Below are 19,942 nucleotides of genomic sequence, written 5' to 3' on the forward strand. Positions count from 1 at the left end.
CTTGAAATACAATCAGAGCTGGGTTTAGGAAGCCATTGTGCCTCAAAAAGGGTTCGGAGCACTTCTTTTTGACAACTTTGTGTAATGCCAGTGTCATCATGTCTCTCTGATAATATACCAGTGACTCTTGAAACCTACACAATAGCACAAGTCATTTGCTCACGACTAGCATGAGATGTTAGAAACGACCTAATTCAGGTACTGAATGATCCAGAATAATGCTGTTCATGTTCATGGTGCTGAATCAAGTCTGAACTTTGGAAATGACATGTTTTCTTTCTTGGTGGTCTCTCTGATTCACTGGATTGTTGTAGGTTTTTGGGCTGTATGGCCGTGCTCTAGAAGCATTCTCTCCTGACATTTCACCTGCATCTATGGCAAGCATCCTGCATATCCGATATTTATATTATGATCCATAACAGTAGCAAAATTACAGTTGTGAAGTAGCAGCAAAAATAATTTTATGGTTGGGGGTCACCACCACGAGGAACTGTATTAAGCAGTTGCGGCATTACAAAGGTTGAGAAACACTGCTCTAGAACATGGCCACACACCACAAAAAACCTACAACAACCCAAGGCAGGATAGACTTGTACCCTTAAAATTACATTTCATAGAATCATAGAATCATAGAATCAAAGAGTTGGAAGAGACCTCATGGGCCATCCAGTCCAACCCCCTGCCAAGAAGCAGGAATATTGCATTCAAATCACCCCTGACAGATGGACATCCAGCTTCTGCTTAAAAGCTTCCAAAGAAGGAGCCTCCACCACACTCCGGGGCAGAGAGTTCCACTGCTGAACGGCTCTCACAGTCAGGAAGTTCTTCCTAATGTTCAGATGGAATCTCCTCTCTTGTAGTTTGTAGCCATTGTTCCGCGTCCTAGTCTCCAAGGAAGCAGAAAACAAGCTTGCTCCCTCCTCCCTGTGGCTTCCTCTCACATATTTATACATGGCTATCATATCCCCTCTCAGCCTTCTCTTCTTCAGGCTAAACATGCCCAGTTCCCTAAGCCGTTCCTCATAGGGCTTGTTCTCCAGACCCTTGATCATTTTAGTCGCCCTCCTCTGGACACATTCCAGCTTGTCAATATCTCTCTTGAATTGTGGTGCCCAGAATTGGACACAATATTCCAGATGTGGTCTAACCAAAGCAGAATAGAGGGGTAGCTTTACTTCCTTAGATCTAGACACTATGCTCCTATTGATGCAGGCCAAAATCCCATTGGCTTTTTTTGCCGCCACATCACATTGTTGGCTCAAGTTTAACTTGTTGTCCACGAGGACTCCAAGATCTTTTTCACACGTACTGGTCTCGAGCCAGGCGTCACCCATTCTGTATCTTTGCATTTCATTTTTTCTGCCAAAGTGGAGTATCTTGCATTTGTCACTGTTGAACTTCATTTTGTTAGTTTTGGCCCATCTCTCTAATCTGTCAAGATCGTTTTGAATTCTGCTCCTGTCCTCTGGACTATTGGCTATCCCTCCCAATTTGGTGTCGTCTGCAAACTTGATGATCATGCCTTCTAGCCCTTCATCTAAGTCATTAATAAAGATGTTGAACAGGACCGGGCCCAGGACGGAACCCTGCGGCACTCCACTTGTCACTTCTTTCCAAGATGAGGAGGAAGCATTAGTGAGCACTCTCTGTGTTCGTCCACTTAACCAATTACAGATCCACCTCACCGTAGTTTTGCCTAGCCCACATTGGACTAGTTTCCTTGCCAGAAGGTCATGGGGGACCTTGTCGAAGGCCTTACTGAAATCCAGGTACGCTACATCCACGGCATTCCCCGCATCTACCCAGCTTGTAGCTCTATCGAAGAAAGAGATCAGATTAGTCTGGCATTACTTGTTTTTGATAAATCCATGTTGACTATTAGCGATGACTGCATTTGTTTCTAAGTGTTTGCAGACCGCTTCCTTAACAATCTTTTCCAGAATCTTGCCCGGTATCGACGTGAGGCTGACCGGACGGTAGTTGTTTGGGTCATCCTTTTTTCCCTTCTTGAAGATTGGGACCACATTGGCCCTCTTCCAATTTGCTGGAACTTCTCCCGTTCTCCAAGAACTCTCAAAGATGGTTGCCAATGGTTCCGAAATGACTTCCGCTAGTTCCTTCAATACTCTGGGGTGTATTGAATTGATCTGGCCCTGGGGACTTGAACTCATTAAGAGCGGCCAGGTATTCCTGGACGACTTCTTTCCCAATTTGGGGTTGGATGTCCTCCAATCCCTCATCCACTCCATCTTGCTGAGGTTGAAGACTCTCTTTTTGTGAGAAGACCGAGGCAAAGAAGGCATTAAGTAGTTCTGCCTTTTCCCTGTCCCCTGTCAGCATTGCCCCATCTTCTCCGCGAAGAGGTCCTATCGCCTCCTTGTTTTTCCTTTTTCTACTGACATAAGAATAGAAGCCCTTTTTATTGTTTTTAATGTCCCTGGCAAGCCTGAGCTCGTTTTGTGCTTTAGCCTTGCGGACCTTTTCCCTACAGGTGTTGGCTATTTGTTTGAATTCTTCTTTGGTGATTTCTCCCTTTTTCCACTTCTTGTGCATGTCTCTTTTGTGTCTTAGCACAGTTAGAAGTTCTTTGGACATCCATTCTGGCTTCTTTGCACTTGTCCTATTTTTTCTCTTTGTTGGCACGGTTTGCAATTGCGTCTTGAGTATTTCACTCTTGAGAAATTCCCATCCATCCGTAACTCCCTTGTCTTTTAGTATCTGTGTCCACGGAATGCTGCTCAGCGTTTCCTTCATTTTTTGGAAATCAGCTCTCCTAAAGTCCAAAATGCGGGTTTGACTTGTCTTAGTTTCGGCCTTCCTTTGTACCTCAAATTGCAGGAGCACATGGTCACTTGCCCCTAAGGATCCTACCACTTCGACCGCATCGATCAGGTCCTCCGCATTTGTTAGGATGAGATCAAGAGTAGCCAATCCCCTTGTTGCCTCTTCTACCTTCTGGACCATGAAATTGTCTGCAAGGCAAGCGAGGAATTTGTTGGACCTTGTACTCTTGGCCGAGTTTGTTTTCCAGCAAATATCGGGATAGTTGAAATCGCCCATGACTACTACATCTCTTTTCTGTGCCTGTTTGGTCAACTGTTGGCAGAAGACTTCATCAAGTTCTTCCTCCTGGCTTGGGGGTCTGTAGTAGACGCCTACAACGACATCTTTTTGAGTCCCAGTTCCCTTGATTCTTATCCAGATGATTTCAAGCTGGTTTCCCAGATTGCTGTCTTGAATCTCTTCTGCAGCATAAGAGTTTTTGACATATAAGGCTACTCCGCCTCCTCTCCCCTTTGTTCGGTTTCTGTGAAAGAGGTTATACCCCTCGATATCTACATTCCAGCAATAGGAGTCATCCCACCAGGTTTCAGTGATCCCTATGATATCATATTTGTGGTGTTGTGCTAAAAGTTGGAGTTTGTCTTGTTTATTTCCCATGCTCTGTGCATTAGTGTAAAGACATGTGAGCCCCTGGGATCTTCCCTTGAGCTGTTTAATTGCGATTATTGTGCTTTTGGTACTTGGTCCTTGTTGTGTTTGTGCAGCCCTCCGTTTAGCCTTCTGGCGATTCCCAGACATTATGGGTAAAGTAGTGTTCGCAAGGCTGTTGTCCCCCTCCCCCGGTGGACCTAGTTTAAAGTGCGTCTAATGAGGTTTGCGAGTCTGTGAGCAAAAAGGTGTTTTCCTACTTGTGTGAGATGCACCCCATCCCTTGCCAGTAGGCCATCCTCCTGGAAAAGCAGGCCATGGTCGAGGAAGCCAAAGCGTTCCTCCTGACACCATTTTCTAAGCCAGTCATTGACCTGTACTATTTTTCTGGCTCTTGTGGGTCCGTGTCTTACAACAGGGAGGAGGGATGAAAAGACCACCTGTACATTACATTCTTTTAGCTTTGCTCCTAGAGCTCGAAAATCATTTGTGATCTTTTGAAACGTATGCTTTGCAGTATCATTGGTTCCTACATGAATCAACATGAGGGGAGGACGGTGATAGGGCTTGAGGAGCCTGGTGAGCCTCTGAGTGATATGGTGTATTTTTGCCCCCGGTAGGCAGCATATTTCTCAAGCCATCCCATCCGGTCTGGAATTGACAGCTTCCGTTCCTCTAAGGAGGGAGTCGCCTACTACCAAGACCTGTTTACTTTCAGGAATGACAGGGCCCCTTTTGTGCAATGTAGTGTGTAGGTCTCCAGAAAAGTGATCCTGTTGGTGTGAATTGTGTAGGTGAAAAGTGTTGTCCTCCTCCTCGACATCCCCGGTGCATTCGTCAAGGACAATCCATTGAGATTCGTCCAAGAGCCTATGGTTCTCCTGTATGTGTTCCTGTTGCTCCTGGTCTATGGTTGGGGATGGTACACCTGCATGATTTTGCAAGCGTGAATGTTGTGAAGTGTTGTCCCATTCAGGGCTATCCCCTGCACACTGATCAAGGATGAGCCACTGATCAGTATCTAAGCCATTCTGGTCTTCCCCAATATGTTGTGTTTCTTGGTCAGGTGCTAGTTGTGTGAGAATTTGGAATCTATTGTGTAACTGCAGCTGAGCAGAAGTATTCTGAGGAGGCTTCCGGGTCCTATGTGTCCTTCTAAGGGTGACATTTCTCCAAGCCTGAGGGTTGTCCACATCTGAGGTGCTGTTCTGTTGAGCCTCCCCGTAATGTTGGTGTGATATGGGCTGCGTGTCTAGGCCAGTGTGGTGTGTGGTGTCTAAGAACAGCTCAAGTTCCTGAATGTCCTTAAGGGTGTTAATACGGTCCTCGAGTTGTCGTATCCTGTGTTCCATGCGAGTGATCTGTGTACACTTGGGGCAGATGTAATTGCGTAATTGTAGTGTGAAAAAGCTGAACATGCCACAGCTTGTGCATGAGACGGGAAGTTTTCGTGTTTGTTCCATCTGGAGGTTGCTAATGACCTCCTCTTGGTGTGTGTTTGATGTTGTCTGTATGCAGGGGTGAAAGTATAGGTTACTGAGTGTACGAGCCCTGCCTCCTCAAACAAGGCAGTTAATTTTTAAACTCAGGAAGCCCCGCCTCCTCAAACAAGGCAGTTAATTTTTAAACTCAGGAAGCCCCGCCTCTCAAAGAAAGCAGCGCTGAAAGCTGTTAAATTTAAACAAAGCTTACCCTGAAGCAGAAGGAAACAAAATGGGTTCCTGCTTCCTCAACTTCTGTGGAAAGCCCAGCTGCCCCTTGGGTTCAGACACTGGTTTATATAGGATAACCAGGAAGCCCCGCCTCCTCAAACAAGGCAGTTAATTTTTAAACTCAGGAAGCCCCGCCTCTCAAAGAAAGCAGTGCTGAAAGCTGTTAAATTTAAACAAAGCTTACCCTGAAGCAGAAGGAAACAAAATGGGTTCCTGCTTCCTCAACTTCTGTGGAAAGCCCAGCTGAGCATGTGATTCATATCATGTTGCCAATACTCTGAAAGGCAGATCTGGATAATTGATGGCAATGAAATGAGAGTTAAGCAACATGGACATATCTTGCTTTGAGGCCACTTTGGAAAGGGAACACTCGTGTTGGTAGATGCAGGCTCACAAACAATCAATGCCAATCACGAACTCAAATCTTCTTGGCATCTAGCAACCTTCTCCTTCCCTCCTCTGCCTTCCTTCTTTCTCACTTGGTTGACTTCTGCGGCCCTGGCTTTCTGATGCCGTCATTTCCCCCCATCTGCCGGGGCCAGGGCCGAGAGCAGGCAGGAAGGCACCCTGCCACTCCGTGCCCCCTCGTGGGCCATGCTTCCCCTGATCCGGCTGCCAACAGAATCGCAACCTTGCCAAAGCAACGCCCGCCTTTGCTTCGGAACATGTTGGGAGAGGGAGGGTGTGAAACTGAGAGGAGGGTGGTCTGATGATGCGACGCTCCATGGAACATGTCCTTCTCAAAATTTAAATGCTGGAAGGATTTTCCAAATGTGGATCTTGTGGTGCCAATGTTTTTGTCCCTCTTGGAGAGCAAGCGTTGGCCAACTGAAGAAGGAATGTCTTTCTGCTGCTGTGTGCCTTCCAATAGTTTCTGACTTTCAATCCTATCACCGGACTCCTTGGCAATATTTGTTCAAAGCCTTCCTCTGAAATGGGTAGAGAATGATGATGGTGGCCATCATGATGCTATGTATTTCTATCTGGCTTTTATTTCTTGACCAAGATGTAAAGCATTATGTGCCCAAGTGGGTCTCCATGGTTGAGTGGTGATTCGAACTCTGGTTTCCAACACCCAGAACACTATACAACACTGATGCTCAACACTGAACCATAGTGTAATAAATGGACTGGAATTTGTGAGGATTTGAAAAGGGATGCCATGATGTAATGATGTAATGGGTTAACTGGAAAGACATGTCTCGGCAGCTGATTGAACATGCCAGAAGCCAGAGTTCCGATTGGCGGCTGTCTCTGGCTTGCTGCTGAGGCCAACGGTTCTAACTGCTACTTTCATTTTGAACGAGGCATATTTAAAGACTGTTTAAAAGGACTATTTTATTCCCTCTATTCTTTGTATGAATTCAAAGTATTCAACATTGCCCTGTTTGAACTTTTGAACTGAAGTAAAGATACCATCACTTGGTACACAAGCATGAGTGACACTTTATTATACTGCAGGGTATATCTTGGTTTAATAATTGTGGTAATGCTTCTGTTTATTTACATTTACCAACCCTCACAGAATTATGTGCAATGACTACCGGAATGATCTGGATTATGATTGTGGATAGCATAGTTTTATAGTAATTGTAATGTTTTCAAATTTTTTAATGTAGTTTAGTTTTGATTTTAATTTCAATTTAAATGTTTATTTAATTGTATATTGTTGTTAAGGCATTGAATTATTATCTGTAAGCCACCTTGAGTCCCCTTCGGGGTAGAGAAAGACGAGATATAAATATAGCAAATAAATAAATAAAATATTCACTCTGTGTGATAGATAATATTGCTCTAGACCAAAGGTGTGCAACCAACATACTTAGCATCACAGAAGAAGTTGGAAGAGACCTCGTGGGCCATCCAGTCCAACCCCATTCTGCCAAGAAGCAGGAAAATCTCAGTCAAAGCACCCTCAACAGATGGCCATCCAGTCTCTGTTTATAAGCCTCCAAGGAAGGATTCTCCACCACACTCCGGTCCTCAAACACTATTTGCTTCATTCAGAAAAATGCTGCACTCGCAGAGCTCAGGTGGTGTTGTATTTCAGTGTCAGTGTTGACTTTTGTGGAGAGGTGGCTGCCAAGATAGCAGAAATGGTCAACATTTTCTAATGCTACACTATTAAGTTGTATTTCTGGCATTGGAGAGGGATTGGCTGGTGCCTGCTGGAAGAACACTTTGGTTTTCTCAATGTTCAATGACAGGCCGAGCTTCTCGTATGCTTCTGCGAAGGTGTTTAGAGTAACTTGTAGGTCTTCTTCTGAATGCACACAGACGACGTTGTCATCAGCAAAATATTGTCAAAATACAAGTAAACTATTGCCAGAATTCTGTATCACTGTGTATATAACTTTATATTTGCTTAGTGCAGGCAATAGCAAACTTGGGCTCTCCAAGTGTTTTGGACTCCAACTCCCACAATTCCTAACAGCCTCGGGAAAGAAGGGGCCTGAGGCTGTTGAATGGTGGGAGTTGAAGTCCAAAACACCTGGAAGGCCCAAGTTTGCCCATGCCTGGCTTAGTGGTTACTTTGAAAACAAATACTTTAAAAGAATCATTTCAAAGCTTTAAAAGACCTTTAATGCTTTCTCTCTTCCTGTTTCTCTTCTTCTCGGCAGGAAATCCCTATATGTGAAAATTGTAGATGTTGAAGAATACGAGAAGAAGGACAGCTTCTTCATAGAGCTGGGTCAGCCACGCTGGTTGAAACGAGGCATCTCAGGTAAGCGGAAGAGGCTTCTAACTGCGATCTGGAGATCTTGCAAGTTGCTCAGAAACACAACAGAAGAGACCATCAGTAATGATGAAGGAAACTTCTGGGGAGACCATTTACACAAAAGCACCATCACTGAACCTTCTTTCTAGCAAATACTCCCTGTGTGTGCTTGCAAGGGGTAAAAGTGTTGATAGAACACAATCTAGAATGCTATGCAATGCACAATGATTTTCTGATAGGCCACTCAATGGCATGAAACCAGACTTAGTTGTGGCTGGAAACTTGGATGAGATCTCTCATCTTTTTACTGTATTCCTCAGAATTCCACAATGGCCATGCTGGCTGGGGATTTTGGGACACAAAGTCCAAAAAGCCATCTCTGTTGGCCTCTGCTCTGATGAGCAGATCCATCGAAGCCAATGGGACAGGTCAAGTCTCATGGAAGGTTCTAGATGTGCTCTAGATGTGTCTAATGCACTTTGACACTTCTTTAGAGGGGCGTTCATTAAAGATTTCTTCTGACCCACTTCTATTTATCACAGGATGCTGAAACTGCACATGTGTATTGATATAAATCTCGATACGTTATGTGCCAATTTACAACTCAGAATTGGTAACAGTTTTGATTTTACAGGTGCTGAAGTGGTATGAGTGTTGATAATGGACCAGGTGGAATACAGAGCAGCCATCAAGTTCCTTTCCTTGAAAGGCCACACACCAAAGAATACTTTAAATGAGATGAAAGAGGTTTATGGTGATGATTCCTCATCATATTGTGTAGTCAAGAACTGGGACCATCAATTCAAATGTGGTTGGACTTTGGTGCAAACAGCTCCAATTCCAGAGTGACCCCACTCTGCTATTGATGAACACGCCATCCAGCAAGTGGAGGTCGCCATTTTGCAAAATTGCCACGTAACCATTCGCCACCTAGCCCAAAATGTCAAGATTAGTTTGGGGTCCTGGAAAAAATCACCCAAGACCATCTTCACATGCATTAGGTATTCACTCGCTGGGTCCCCCAGCTGCTCATACCTATTGAGAAGCAGGAACGAGTTGAATCCTCTCAGGGTTTATTGACAATGTGCCATGGAAGAATTGGACCCAGCTTTCATCTTGTGTGATTGGTCAACCGACCAATTACACAAGACGAAAGCTGGGTCCATCACTATGATCATGAGACTAAAGTCCAGTTGAAGCAATGGAAGCATACTGATTCACTGCCTCCAAAGAAGACACGGGCCCAACTCTCGGTAGGCAAGGTTATGCTTACAGGATTTAGACACCAACGTGGAGTATTATGGATGGATTTCCTAGCAAAGGGGACCATGATCACTGGAGCATGCTGTGCTTCACTGCTGCAGAAATTGCAGGAGGCCATCAAAACCAAGAGACATGGCATGCTCAACAAAGGTGACCATTTTCTGCAAGACAATGCACAAGTTCACAACTTACCTGTTGCCCAAATGGAAGCATGCTCCTGTGGCTTTGAAATTCAACCACCTCCCCCTTATTCACCCGACCTCACACCATCGGACTTCCACCTCTTTCCAACAAGGAAGTTATTTTTTGAAGGGCAAGCATTTTTCAGATGATGAGACTCTGATTTCTAAAGTCACAACATGACTTTTAGAGCAACATGATGACTTCTACAAGTGAGGTGTTTACAGTTGCTTAAAAAATGGGAGAAATGTGTGTCCCAAGGTGGCACCGATGGAGAAAAGGACTCACAACTGTGCCAAGTTTCATTGCTGTGAGTCCACAGGAAGTGGGTCAGGGGAAATCTTTAGTGAATGCCCCTCGTATAAATGCAATAGAAAGAAACAATATAACAAATATAATTTTTATAAATACAGTACCAAAATCTCCATAAACTGGAGGATACTAAAAGGTCATTTGGAGGCTTGGAAGGAGGCTATTTTGGTCCTCAATAGCTGTACTTCGTTGAGATGATGTCAAAATGGATAATTGTGGCATGGCTGGCTTCTGGGGTTGTGATTGTATATCTTTAGGTCATTTTTCAGCAGTGGGAAGGGTATGCCAATAGTCTTCAAGGGTGACCAAATTCTCACCCCAAGCCACTGATGGTTCATGACTTCTTTGGGATGGTAAAGCTATTGCAAATGCCTTCAAAAGACTAAGGGAGGTCTCGGAGTGCTGAATCTTCGTTCCTTAGATAGATTCAGCACCTTGGACAGTAACACCCAAGGTGAATTAAGCAACCCACTGACTTGGGCACCACAAAACCACTACTATTTGGAGCTCAGTTAGGGCTGCTCCTGGTAAATACACAATTTCAACGCCTTGTTTCATTTTCCTTGAGAGAACCCAGCAGTCGCTTGGAAGCTGGGGGTGCTTTGAGGATGAGATCCCTGTCAAATTTCCTTTGATGACACCCTCCCTAGCCATTCCATTTCCCCCTTGTCTCTTCCCTTAGATCATGAATATCTCTGTCGTTTTACTGACAAACAGCATAATCTCTCTGTCTTTCTTTCCTTCTCTTTTTTTTCCTTGACTTGCAGCCCTTTTGCTCAATCAAGGTAAGCTTTTCTTCTACCCATTATCTCCCTTTCCTGACTCCATCCCCCTTTCCAATGCTCTGAATTGCTTTCCAGGTGCACACAAATCTCATTAGATGCCATGAGATTTCCAGACACCATGGCTAGTGAGGCTCTCCTCACAGCCTGGAATTGCTTCTCGTGATATGTTCATGTCTTTCTGTGTCTAAGAGTTTGCCATTTGATATATCTGTTGTATGGCTCACTAACGAAGAAAACCAATACCAACTTGTCTAGATGCTCTTGGACTTTGATCACTAACATCACTTACTGTTGTCTATGCAGACTGGGGCTGATAGAATCTGGAGCCAAACTCTGTTATTTATTTATATAATAATAATAAACTTTATTTGTACCCCGCTACCATCTCCCCAAGGGACTCGGTGCGGCTTACATGAGGCCAAGCCCAAAGCACATCAAACAAAACATCAATAAACACAACATCAATAAACAATCAATAAAATACAAATCATATAAATCACATAAACAAAAAACAATCAATAGTGACATAAACAATTTTAAAAATGGCCGAGCCAAATGTAATAGATTAAAATTGAAAATATGCTGACGTGAACAAGGTAAAATTATTATTTATGATTTATTTACAGTATTTATATTCTGCCCTTCTCAGGGGACTCAGGGTGAACCACAATGCACATATACACGGCAAACATTCAATGCCATAGACACACAACATATATAGACAGATACACAGAGGTTATTTAACTTTCCAGCTTTGTGACGGTATGCTCGAATTCCAGCCACCGGGGGAACTGTCGCTTTGCCATCCACTTGTGACACAGATGGAGTACTTCCTCATTCTTTTGCACGCTGTTGGAGATTTTTATGACATTGTAAATTAGTTAAATTAGCCTCCCTGCATAAGCGGTACCTAAATTTCCTTCTTGACAGATGCAACTGTCTTTTGGGCTACAAAGGTTGACAGCAAGCTAGACAAATAGTTGGGAGCTTACTCCGACCCGGGATTACTCATGACCTTCAGTCAGTAGTAATTTTAATGCAGCTGGCTCCCAACCAGTTGTGCCACAACCCAGTCCTGTTGGATGTATTGTCCCAAAACATTGTTTCCCAAAATATTGGGAAACACTAGAGACATCTCTCTGTGTGTATGTGTGCTTGTGAAAGAAAGTAAGAAAGTGCATATGTATTTGGTTCACACCTCCCCACTTGTGTATGAGAAAGAAAGACACCTCCATAGCAATCCTATTATGAAACCACAGGCCTTCCTTGCAGGAATGGAGTTGTATGCAATGAAAACATGATGAGAGAGAAGAGAGAGAGAAGGAACATATGTGTTGTCTTCACACCTCCTTGCTGGAGTGCGAGAAAGAAACACATCTCTGGTGGAAAGGGGATCTTAAAACAATAGGACATCCTCATAAGAATGGGTGCTCCCTGCTTATAGACAGGAGGAGGAAAAGGGAGCCCTGCAAACAGAAGAGGGGCAGCCTTCTGCGCCACATCTGTGCCCAGGCAAAGGAGTGCCATGTGTGCGGGGGCGAGGGAATGCCATCGGAGAGAGAGAGAGAGAGAGAGAGAGAGAGAGAGAGAGAGAAAGTGCGTGGGAGAAAGTGTGCGCACACAGGCACATTAGCCGCATGTGTGCGGGGGAAGAGAGGGAGCGTGTGGGAGAAAACCTATGCAGTTGAGAAGAGGCGGAGATGAAAAGGGATGGAGGTGATTCTCACCTGCGAGAGAATCAAGGGATTGCAGGGACATTGATATGAATTGGAGATGGAGAGGTTGGTCTGGAGAAGGCAGATTTCTTTTCTGTGGGCTTAAAAATACAGGTAGAGGTAGAACTGTGTGTATGCGAGAAATAGAGAGAAAGGGACAGATAGTCAGACCAACACCGGAGTCTCTTTGCATTCTTTCCAGAGTCATAGGTTAATATCTGACATTATTGGATTGTTGTGTGTTTTCCGGGCTGTATGGCCATGTTCCAGAAGCACTCTCTCCTGACATTTCGACTGCATCTATGGCAGGTACACTCAGAGGTTGAATTCTGGGCACCACAGCTGAAGAGCTGGAATGTGTCCAGCTGGAATACTGTGTTCACTTCTGGGCACCGAATTTGAAGGGAGATGTTGACAAGCTGGAATGTGTCCAGAGGAGGGCCACTAAAATGATCAATGGTCTGGAGAACAAGCCCAATGAGGAGTGGCTTAAAGAGCTGGGAATGTTTAGCCTGAAGAAGAGAAGGCTGAGAGGAGATATGATAGCCATGTATAAATATGTGAGAGGACATTATAGGGAGGAAGGAGTAAGCTTGTTTTCTGCTTTCCTGGAGACCAGGACGCGGAACAATGGCTTCAAACTACAAGAAAGGAAATTCCATCTGAACATTAGGAAGAACTTCCTGACTGTGAGAGCTGTTCAGCAGTGGAACTCTTTGCCCGGGAGTGTGGTGGAGGCTCCTTCTTTGAAGGCTTTTAAACAGAGGCTGGATGGCATTGGCCATCTGTCAGGGGTGCTTTGAATGCAATTTTCCTGCTTCTTGGAAAAATGGGGTTGGACTGGATGGCCCATGAGGTCTCTTCCAGCTCTATGATTCTATTATTCTATGAGGTCTGTTGGAAACTAGGAAAATTGAGTTTATTCCATATATACATAAAACCCCATTTTCCTAGTTTCCAACAGACCTCACAACCTCTGAGGATGCCTGCCATAGATACAGGTGAAACGTCAGGAGAGAATGCTTCTGGAACATAGCCATACAGCCCAGAAAACTCCAACATCCCAGTGATTCTGGCCATGAAAGCGTTCGACAATACATCTGACATTATATTTGCAGTGTGTTAAATCCTCACCGTCATAATTACATAGAAGAAGCACACTAAACTGCACTAGCTATCTTTATACAAACTGCATATCAGCCAACATGCCTGCTTTATTGTCCCATTGTGTCACGGGGAATGCGCAGTAGCCGTTTCTGCAATCCCGGTGAAGAAAGAGGTAATACTAAATGTGCTGACAAAGAGTGAATCCTCGTCCAAGAATGTGCATTAGCATTGGCCGCAATCCTGAGTTGTAAAAACACGGCATAAAGACCCCAAATGCTTGGGAAAGTGGAAGGCAACGAGTAGGAAAACTAAACTAAACTACAGGTGACGTGATTAAATGACATTAAGGACTAAACAACCTTGATTCAATCAGGGAAGTCGCAGTACCAAATTTGCAAGACTTGAGGATTTTATTCTGGAGGGCTCTCATTCCAAGTCACCATATTTGACCTGATGGCAAATAACAACACAACAACTAACAGAACAACAACAACAAAAAACCCATTGAGAAACACAGTGAACTACTGGCCAAACAGTGCAACAAATAAACAACAAAATGCTTTTTAGAATGCTATAGTTTAAATCAGGCAATGGCAAACTTCCTAATTTGAGGGCCATGTGCTAGCACTCCCTGCTAGGAGGACTGGCTGCCTGGTGATTGAAGGAAGAAAGGGAAGGAGGAAGGAAAGAGAGAAGGAAGGAAGGTTGAAAGGGAGGAAGGGAAGGATGGAAAGAGAAAGAGGGAAGGAGGGAGGAAAGAGGGAAGGGTGGAAGACAAAAGGAAAGGAAGGGGAGGAGGAAGGAATGAGAGAAGGAAGGATGAAAGGGAGGAAGGCAAGGATGGAAGGAGAAAGAGGGAGAGAGGGAAGGAGGGAGGAAATAAGGAAGGGTGGAAAGACAAAAGGGAAGGAAGGATGGAAGGGATGGATGGAAGGAAGGAAGGAAGGAAGGAAGGAAGGAAGGAAGGACGGACGGACAAAAGGGAGGGAGGAAATAGAGTGAGAAAGAGGGAGGGAAGGGAAGGAGGAAAGAGAGAAGGAAGAAATGACAGAAGGAAGGAAGGAAGGAAGGAGAAAGAGAGAGAGAAGGAAGGAATGACAAAAGTGTGGAAAGGAAGGGTGGAAGGAAGGAAAGAGAAGGAGGAAGGAAAGAGAGAAGGAAGGACAAAAGGGAGGAAAGAAATGAAGGGATTGACAAAAAGGGAGGGAAGGGAAGGAGGTAAGAGAGAAGGAGGGAATGACGAAGGAAGGAAGGAAGGAAGGAAGGAAGGAAGGAAGGAAGGAAGGAAGGAGAAAGAGCGAGAGAGGGAAGGAATGACAAAAGTGTGGAAAGGAAGGGTGGAAGGAAGGAAGGAAGGAAGGAAGGAAGGAAGGAAGGAAGGAAGGAAGGAAGGAAGGAAGGGAAGGAGGAAGGAAAGAGAGAAGGAAGGACAAAAGGGAGGGAGGAAATGGAAGGAGGGAGAAAAGGAGCAAAGAGAGAAAGAAGGAAGAAAGGAAGGGGAAAGAGGGAGAGAGTCCCAAGTAGAGTAGATCCACTCCATCAATTGCTTAATGGTGGACCAATATATCAGAAAATCCAATTGATTGAATGGCTCTACTGTAGTTGGGACTAACAAGATTTAGTATCATATGAAAGGACTCCACCTATGTAACTCTCCTTATATAGCATTGAACTGAATACGTCCCAGTTTGGCAGGGTCAGTCTCAGGCCCCTTCTACACTGATATATTATCCAGATTATCAAAGCAGATAATCCACATTATCTGCTTTGAACTGGATTATTAGAGTTTACACTGCCATATTATCCAGTTCAAAGCAGATAATCTGGATTTATATGGCAGTGTAGAAGGGGTCTCAATCAATCCTCTGCCACTCCACTTTTCAGGTCTTCTAAAACGTCCTGGTTTCTCTTTTCATTCTTTCTCCCTTGATCCTTAACTTGCTTCAACTGATCCAAACTGAGTGCGAAGTGCAAAAGTAGTTTACACTGTATTAACTCAGCACAGAGAGAGAAGAAAGGACACGGACTTTCCAGTAGGATCAGGCAAAAGCAAATTGCAGCAGTACCTCCTAGTTTGTGTGTTCTTCTTCACTGATACCTTTTGCCATCTAGGCCATATTTTAATGTTCCTTGGCCACATTTCCAGTTTTTAATTTGTGAGTTGTTGTCATGGTGTTGTGGTTTGAGTATTGGGCTATACCTCTGGAGAACAGATTTCAATTCCCTGCTCAGTGAAAATGCATTGGAGCAAGACACACACTTTCAGACCCAGAAAACCCCACAAATAGATTTTCCTTAGGGTCAGGATAAGTCGGAAACATCTCGAAGACACACAACAACGATACGTTGCCTTGCAATCTGAGCATATTGTATCAACAAGGACTGGTGGGATCTATGTTGGTATCAGAGGGTAAAAAAAATAAGCATAAGCTGAGTATTCTTGAACTGAAAGGGACCCAGAGGCAAAGAAGGTGAACTGAAAGAGGTCCAACTCTGGGCACTCAAAAGAAGGCGAAACAGCCAGTTTAGAAGATTACCAACATTAAATGGTACAGATTATAATGGGAGCCCCCGTGATGCAGTGGATTAAACCACTGAACTGCTGAACTTGCTGATGAAAAGGTTGGCAGTTCAAATCTGGGGAGCAGGGTGAGCTCCTGTTGTAAGCCCCAGCTTCTGCCAACCTAGCAGTTCCAAAACATGTAAAAATTTAGTAGATCAATAGGTACCGCTTCTATGGGAAGGTAACGGCACTCAATGCAGTCATGCTGGCCCTATGACCTTGGAGGAGTCTATGGACAATGCTGGCTCTTCAGTTTAGAAATAGAGATGAACACCAACCACCAGTCAGACACGACTGGACTTAATGTCACGGAAAAACCTTTACCTTTACTATAATGTAGTGTTTCTCAGCCTTCCTAATTCCACAACCCCTTAATACAGTTCCTTACGCTGTGGTGACCCCGAACCATAAAATTATTTTAGTTGCTACTTCATAACTATAATTTTGGTACTGTTATTAATCGTCATGTAAATCTCTGATATGCAGGATGAATTTTCATTCACTGGACCAAATTTGGCACAAATACCTGATATGCCCAAATTTGAATACCTGTGGGGTTGGGGTGTGTGTTGATTTTGCCGTTTGGGAGTTGTAGTTGCTGGGATGTATAGTTCACCTATAATCAAAGAGCATTCTGAACTCCACCAACGATGGAATTGAACCAAACCTGGCACACAGAACTCCCAAGTCCAACAGAAAATACTGGAAGGGTTTAGTGGGCATTGACCTTAAGTTTGGGAGTTGTAGTTCACCTACATCCAGAGAGCACTGTGTACTCAAACAGTGATGGATCTGGACCAAACTTGGCATGAATACTCAATATACCCAAATGTGAACACTGGTGGAGTTTGGGAAAAATAGACCTTGACATTTGGGAGTTGTAGTTGCTGGGATTTATAGTTCAATCAAAGAGCATTCTGAACCCCACCAATGATAGAATTGGGCTAAACTTCCCACACAGAACTCCCATGACCAACAGAAAATACTGTGTTTTTTATGGTCTTTGGTGACCCCTTTGACACCCCCTCATGCCCCCCACCCAGGGGTCCCAACCCTCAGATTGAGAAATGCTGTCGTAGACCTTTGATACAACATCTTCTGAGGAAGAGCATTCTAACTGAACAGTTGAGATTTCAGCAAAGGTATTCTTAGTGCCTCCTTATTCCTAAGGCTCAGAATTGGGCGCCTGATGCAGCTTAAGAAATGGCCAAGGATATACAGCATCTGTGCAATGGAGCCAGTTGCTGACTTCCCCTGCGACATGAGATATTCAGGTCACAGCTGGCTCCCAGTCCTATGTAACACAATTCTTCCTCTGGGAAACCTCAGACCATGAATTTTCATTTAGGAAGCAATTGCCCATAGATAGTATCCCGCCTGCAGAATGACAGGTTGATCTTATCTGTTCTAGTTCAGTTTCCAGCTGGGGGGAGTTTCTCTCCTTGCATGCAGAAAAATAGGTCATCGGGGAGCAGGGAGTGGCCCCTTTCTCCTTGTTTTGCAAGTGGTACACTGAAATTTTCAGCTTGCACCTGTATCCCCAACTATCAAATCCATTATAGCAGTGTTTCTCAACCTGGGGGTCGGGCGCCCAGAGGGGTTGTCAGAGGGGTCACCAAAGACCATCAGAAAACACAGTATTTTCTGTTAGTTATGGGGGTTCTGTGGGAAATTTGGTGGAGTTCAAAATACTTTTTAATTGTAGGTGAACTATAAGTCACAGCAACTACAACTCCCAAATGTCAAGGTCTATTTTCCCCAAACTTCAACAGTATTCACATTTGGGCATATTGAGTATTCAATATCCATCATTGATTGAGTCCAGATCCATCATTGCTTGAGTCCACAGTGCTCTCTGGATGTATGTGAACTACAACTCCCAAACTCAAGGTCAATGCCTACCAAACTCTTCCAGCATTTTCTGTTGGTCATGGAAGTTCTGTGTGCCAAGATTGGTTTAATTCCATTGTTGGTGGAGTTCAGAATGCTCTTTGATTGTAGGTGAACTATACATCCCAGCAACTACAACTCCCAAATGACAAAATCAATTCTCCCCTAATTGGGGCGTATGGGGTATTTGTGTCAAATTTGGTCCAGTGAATAAAAATACATCCTGCATATCAAATATTTACATTACGGTTCATAACAGTAGCAAAATTACAGTTATGAAGTAGCAACAAAATAATGTGATGGTTGGGAGTCACCACAACATGAGGAGCATTAGGAAGGTTGGGAACTACTGGTCTACGAATTATGGTTGTATCATCTCGGTCAGGAGAAGTCTTTGTTGTGGTTCATGCTGTGCTTTCCCTAAATCAGTAGATGCAGACAAAAAGCTCTCTGCTGAAGAGGAAGAGGCCCGGCGGATTGCGGAGATGGGAAAGCCCATCCTTGGGGAAAACGCCCGCCTGGAAGTCATCATTGAGGAATCCTATGATTTCAAGGTAAGGAGAGCAGCATCTGGTTCCAAGAGTTGAGCAGGGAAGTTGAGGATAGGACAACTTGGAGGTCTTCCTTCATAGATTCAGCATCAATCAGAGTGGTTAACAACAATAGCAACGGTTTAGGTTTGCAGCAGTGCACCAGGCAAGAGGTTGGCAATATGCATTCATCTGCTATTCCGCCATCCACACTTCGCCCCAGTCTCCTGCTTGCATACTTTAGAAGTGCAAGGAATGAAAGCAAGCAATGTGCACAATAGAGATTGTGCCATTCACCACATCAAAAGGAGGAATGGGATTTGGAAAGCTAGCTGACTGCAGGCAAGAAAGAAAGAATGTGGCTCATGCTGGGCCACAATCCTCCTCTTCCATTGCCAACGAATGGCAAGCAATGCAAGCTGCCATCACTACAGAGCAAAGGGTGGGGTCTACTCTCCAGGATTGGAAAGGGACGGAGGCAACATGCATTGGAACATGAAGCAATGCTAACTGTGCTCACTCTGTGGCAAATGATGCAGATGGCAAGGGATGGAGATGGTGGCAAAAGATAGAAGGTACCCTCCTTGTGTAGCAAATGATGGAGGTCATTGTTTGTGACTTTTAAAGGGCAGAGCTGTCATGATTGAATGGCAAGCAAATGAAAGTGCTAACACTGGTTGGTAAAGGATGGAAATTACCATTCATCAAAAGCTTCCGTCATTGAGTGGCAAACGGTGGAAGAGTGTGGCTCAACATGAGAGAGAGGAAGGAAGGAAAGAAGGAAGGAATATATATATATATATATGGAGCCCCCGGTGGTACAGTGGGTTAAACTGCTGAGCTGCTGAACTTGCTGACCAAAAGGTTGGCAGTTCGAATCCAGGAAGTGGGGTGAGCTCTCGCTGTTAGTCTCAGCTTCTGACAATATATATATGGAGCCCCTGGTGGTGCAGTGGGTTAAACCGCTGAGCTGCTGAACTTGCTGACCGAAAGGTTGGCAGTTCAAATCCAGGGAGTGGGGTGAGCTCTCGCTGTTAGCCCCAGCATCTGACAATATATATATGGAGCCCCTGGTGGTGCAGTGGGTTAAACCGCTGAGCTGCTGAACTTGCTGACTGAAAGGTTGACAGTTCGAATCCAGGGAGTGGGGTGAGCTCTCGCTGTTAGTCTCAGCTTCTGACAATATATATATGGAGCCCCCGGTGGTGCAGTGGGTTAAACCGCTGAGCTGCTGAACTTGCTGACCGAAAAGTTGGCAGTTCGAATTCAGGGAGTAGGATGAGATCTCACTGTTAGCCCCAGCTTCTGACAATATATATATGGAGCCCCCGTGGTGCAGTGGGTTAAACCGCTGAGCTGCTGAACTTGCTGACCGAAAGGTTGGCAGTTCGAATCCAGGGAGTGGGGTGAGCTCTCGCTGTTAGTCTCAGCTTCTGAGAATATATATATGGAGCCCCCGGTGCCACAGTGGGTTAAACCGCTGACCTGCTGAACTTGCTGACCGAACGGTTGGCAGTTTGAATCCAGGGAGTGGGGTGAGCTCTCACTGTTAGCCCCAGCTTCTGACAATATATATATGGAGCCCCCGGTGGTGCAGTGGGTTAAACTGCTGAGCTGCTGAACTTGTTGACTGAAAGGTTGGCGGTTCAAATCCAGGGATTGGGGTGAGATCCTGCTGTTAGGACCAGAGCCACTGTAAGACAATGACAATCCCATCTCAGTAAGACAAACCAG

General features: G+C 44.6%; 1 protein-coding gene across 2 annotated transcripts in view; it reads left to right on the top strand.

Annotated features, from left to right (window-relative positions):
* The window catches only part of LOC132780191 (sodium/calcium exchanger 2), a 144,751-nt gene that overhangs the window by 111,628 nt on the left and 13,181 nt on the right, over nt 1–19,942 (top strand). The window contains exons 3-5 of one of the 2 annotated variants that reach the window (XM_060783763.2): nt 7,766–7,869; nt 10,386–10,403; nt 18,111–18,232. In XM_060783763.2, coding sequence (XP_060639746.2) covers nt 7,766–7,869; nt 10,386–10,403; nt 18,111–18,232 — 244 coding nt within the window. Of the gene's footprint in view, nt 1–7,765; nt 7,870–10,385; nt 10,404–18,107; nt 18,233–19,942 lie in introns of both variants that reach the window. The other variant, XM_060783762.2, reaches the window with a different exon arrangement.

The sequence above is a fragment of the Anolis sagrei genome, chromosome X (genome assembly GCF_037176765.1).
Source record: "Anolis sagrei isolate rAnoSag1 chromosome X, rAnoSag1.mat, whole genome shotgun sequence".
In the NCBI taxonomy this organism is placed as follows: Eukaryota; Metazoa; Chordata; class Lepidosauria; order Squamata; family Dactyloidae; genus Anolis; species Anolis sagrei.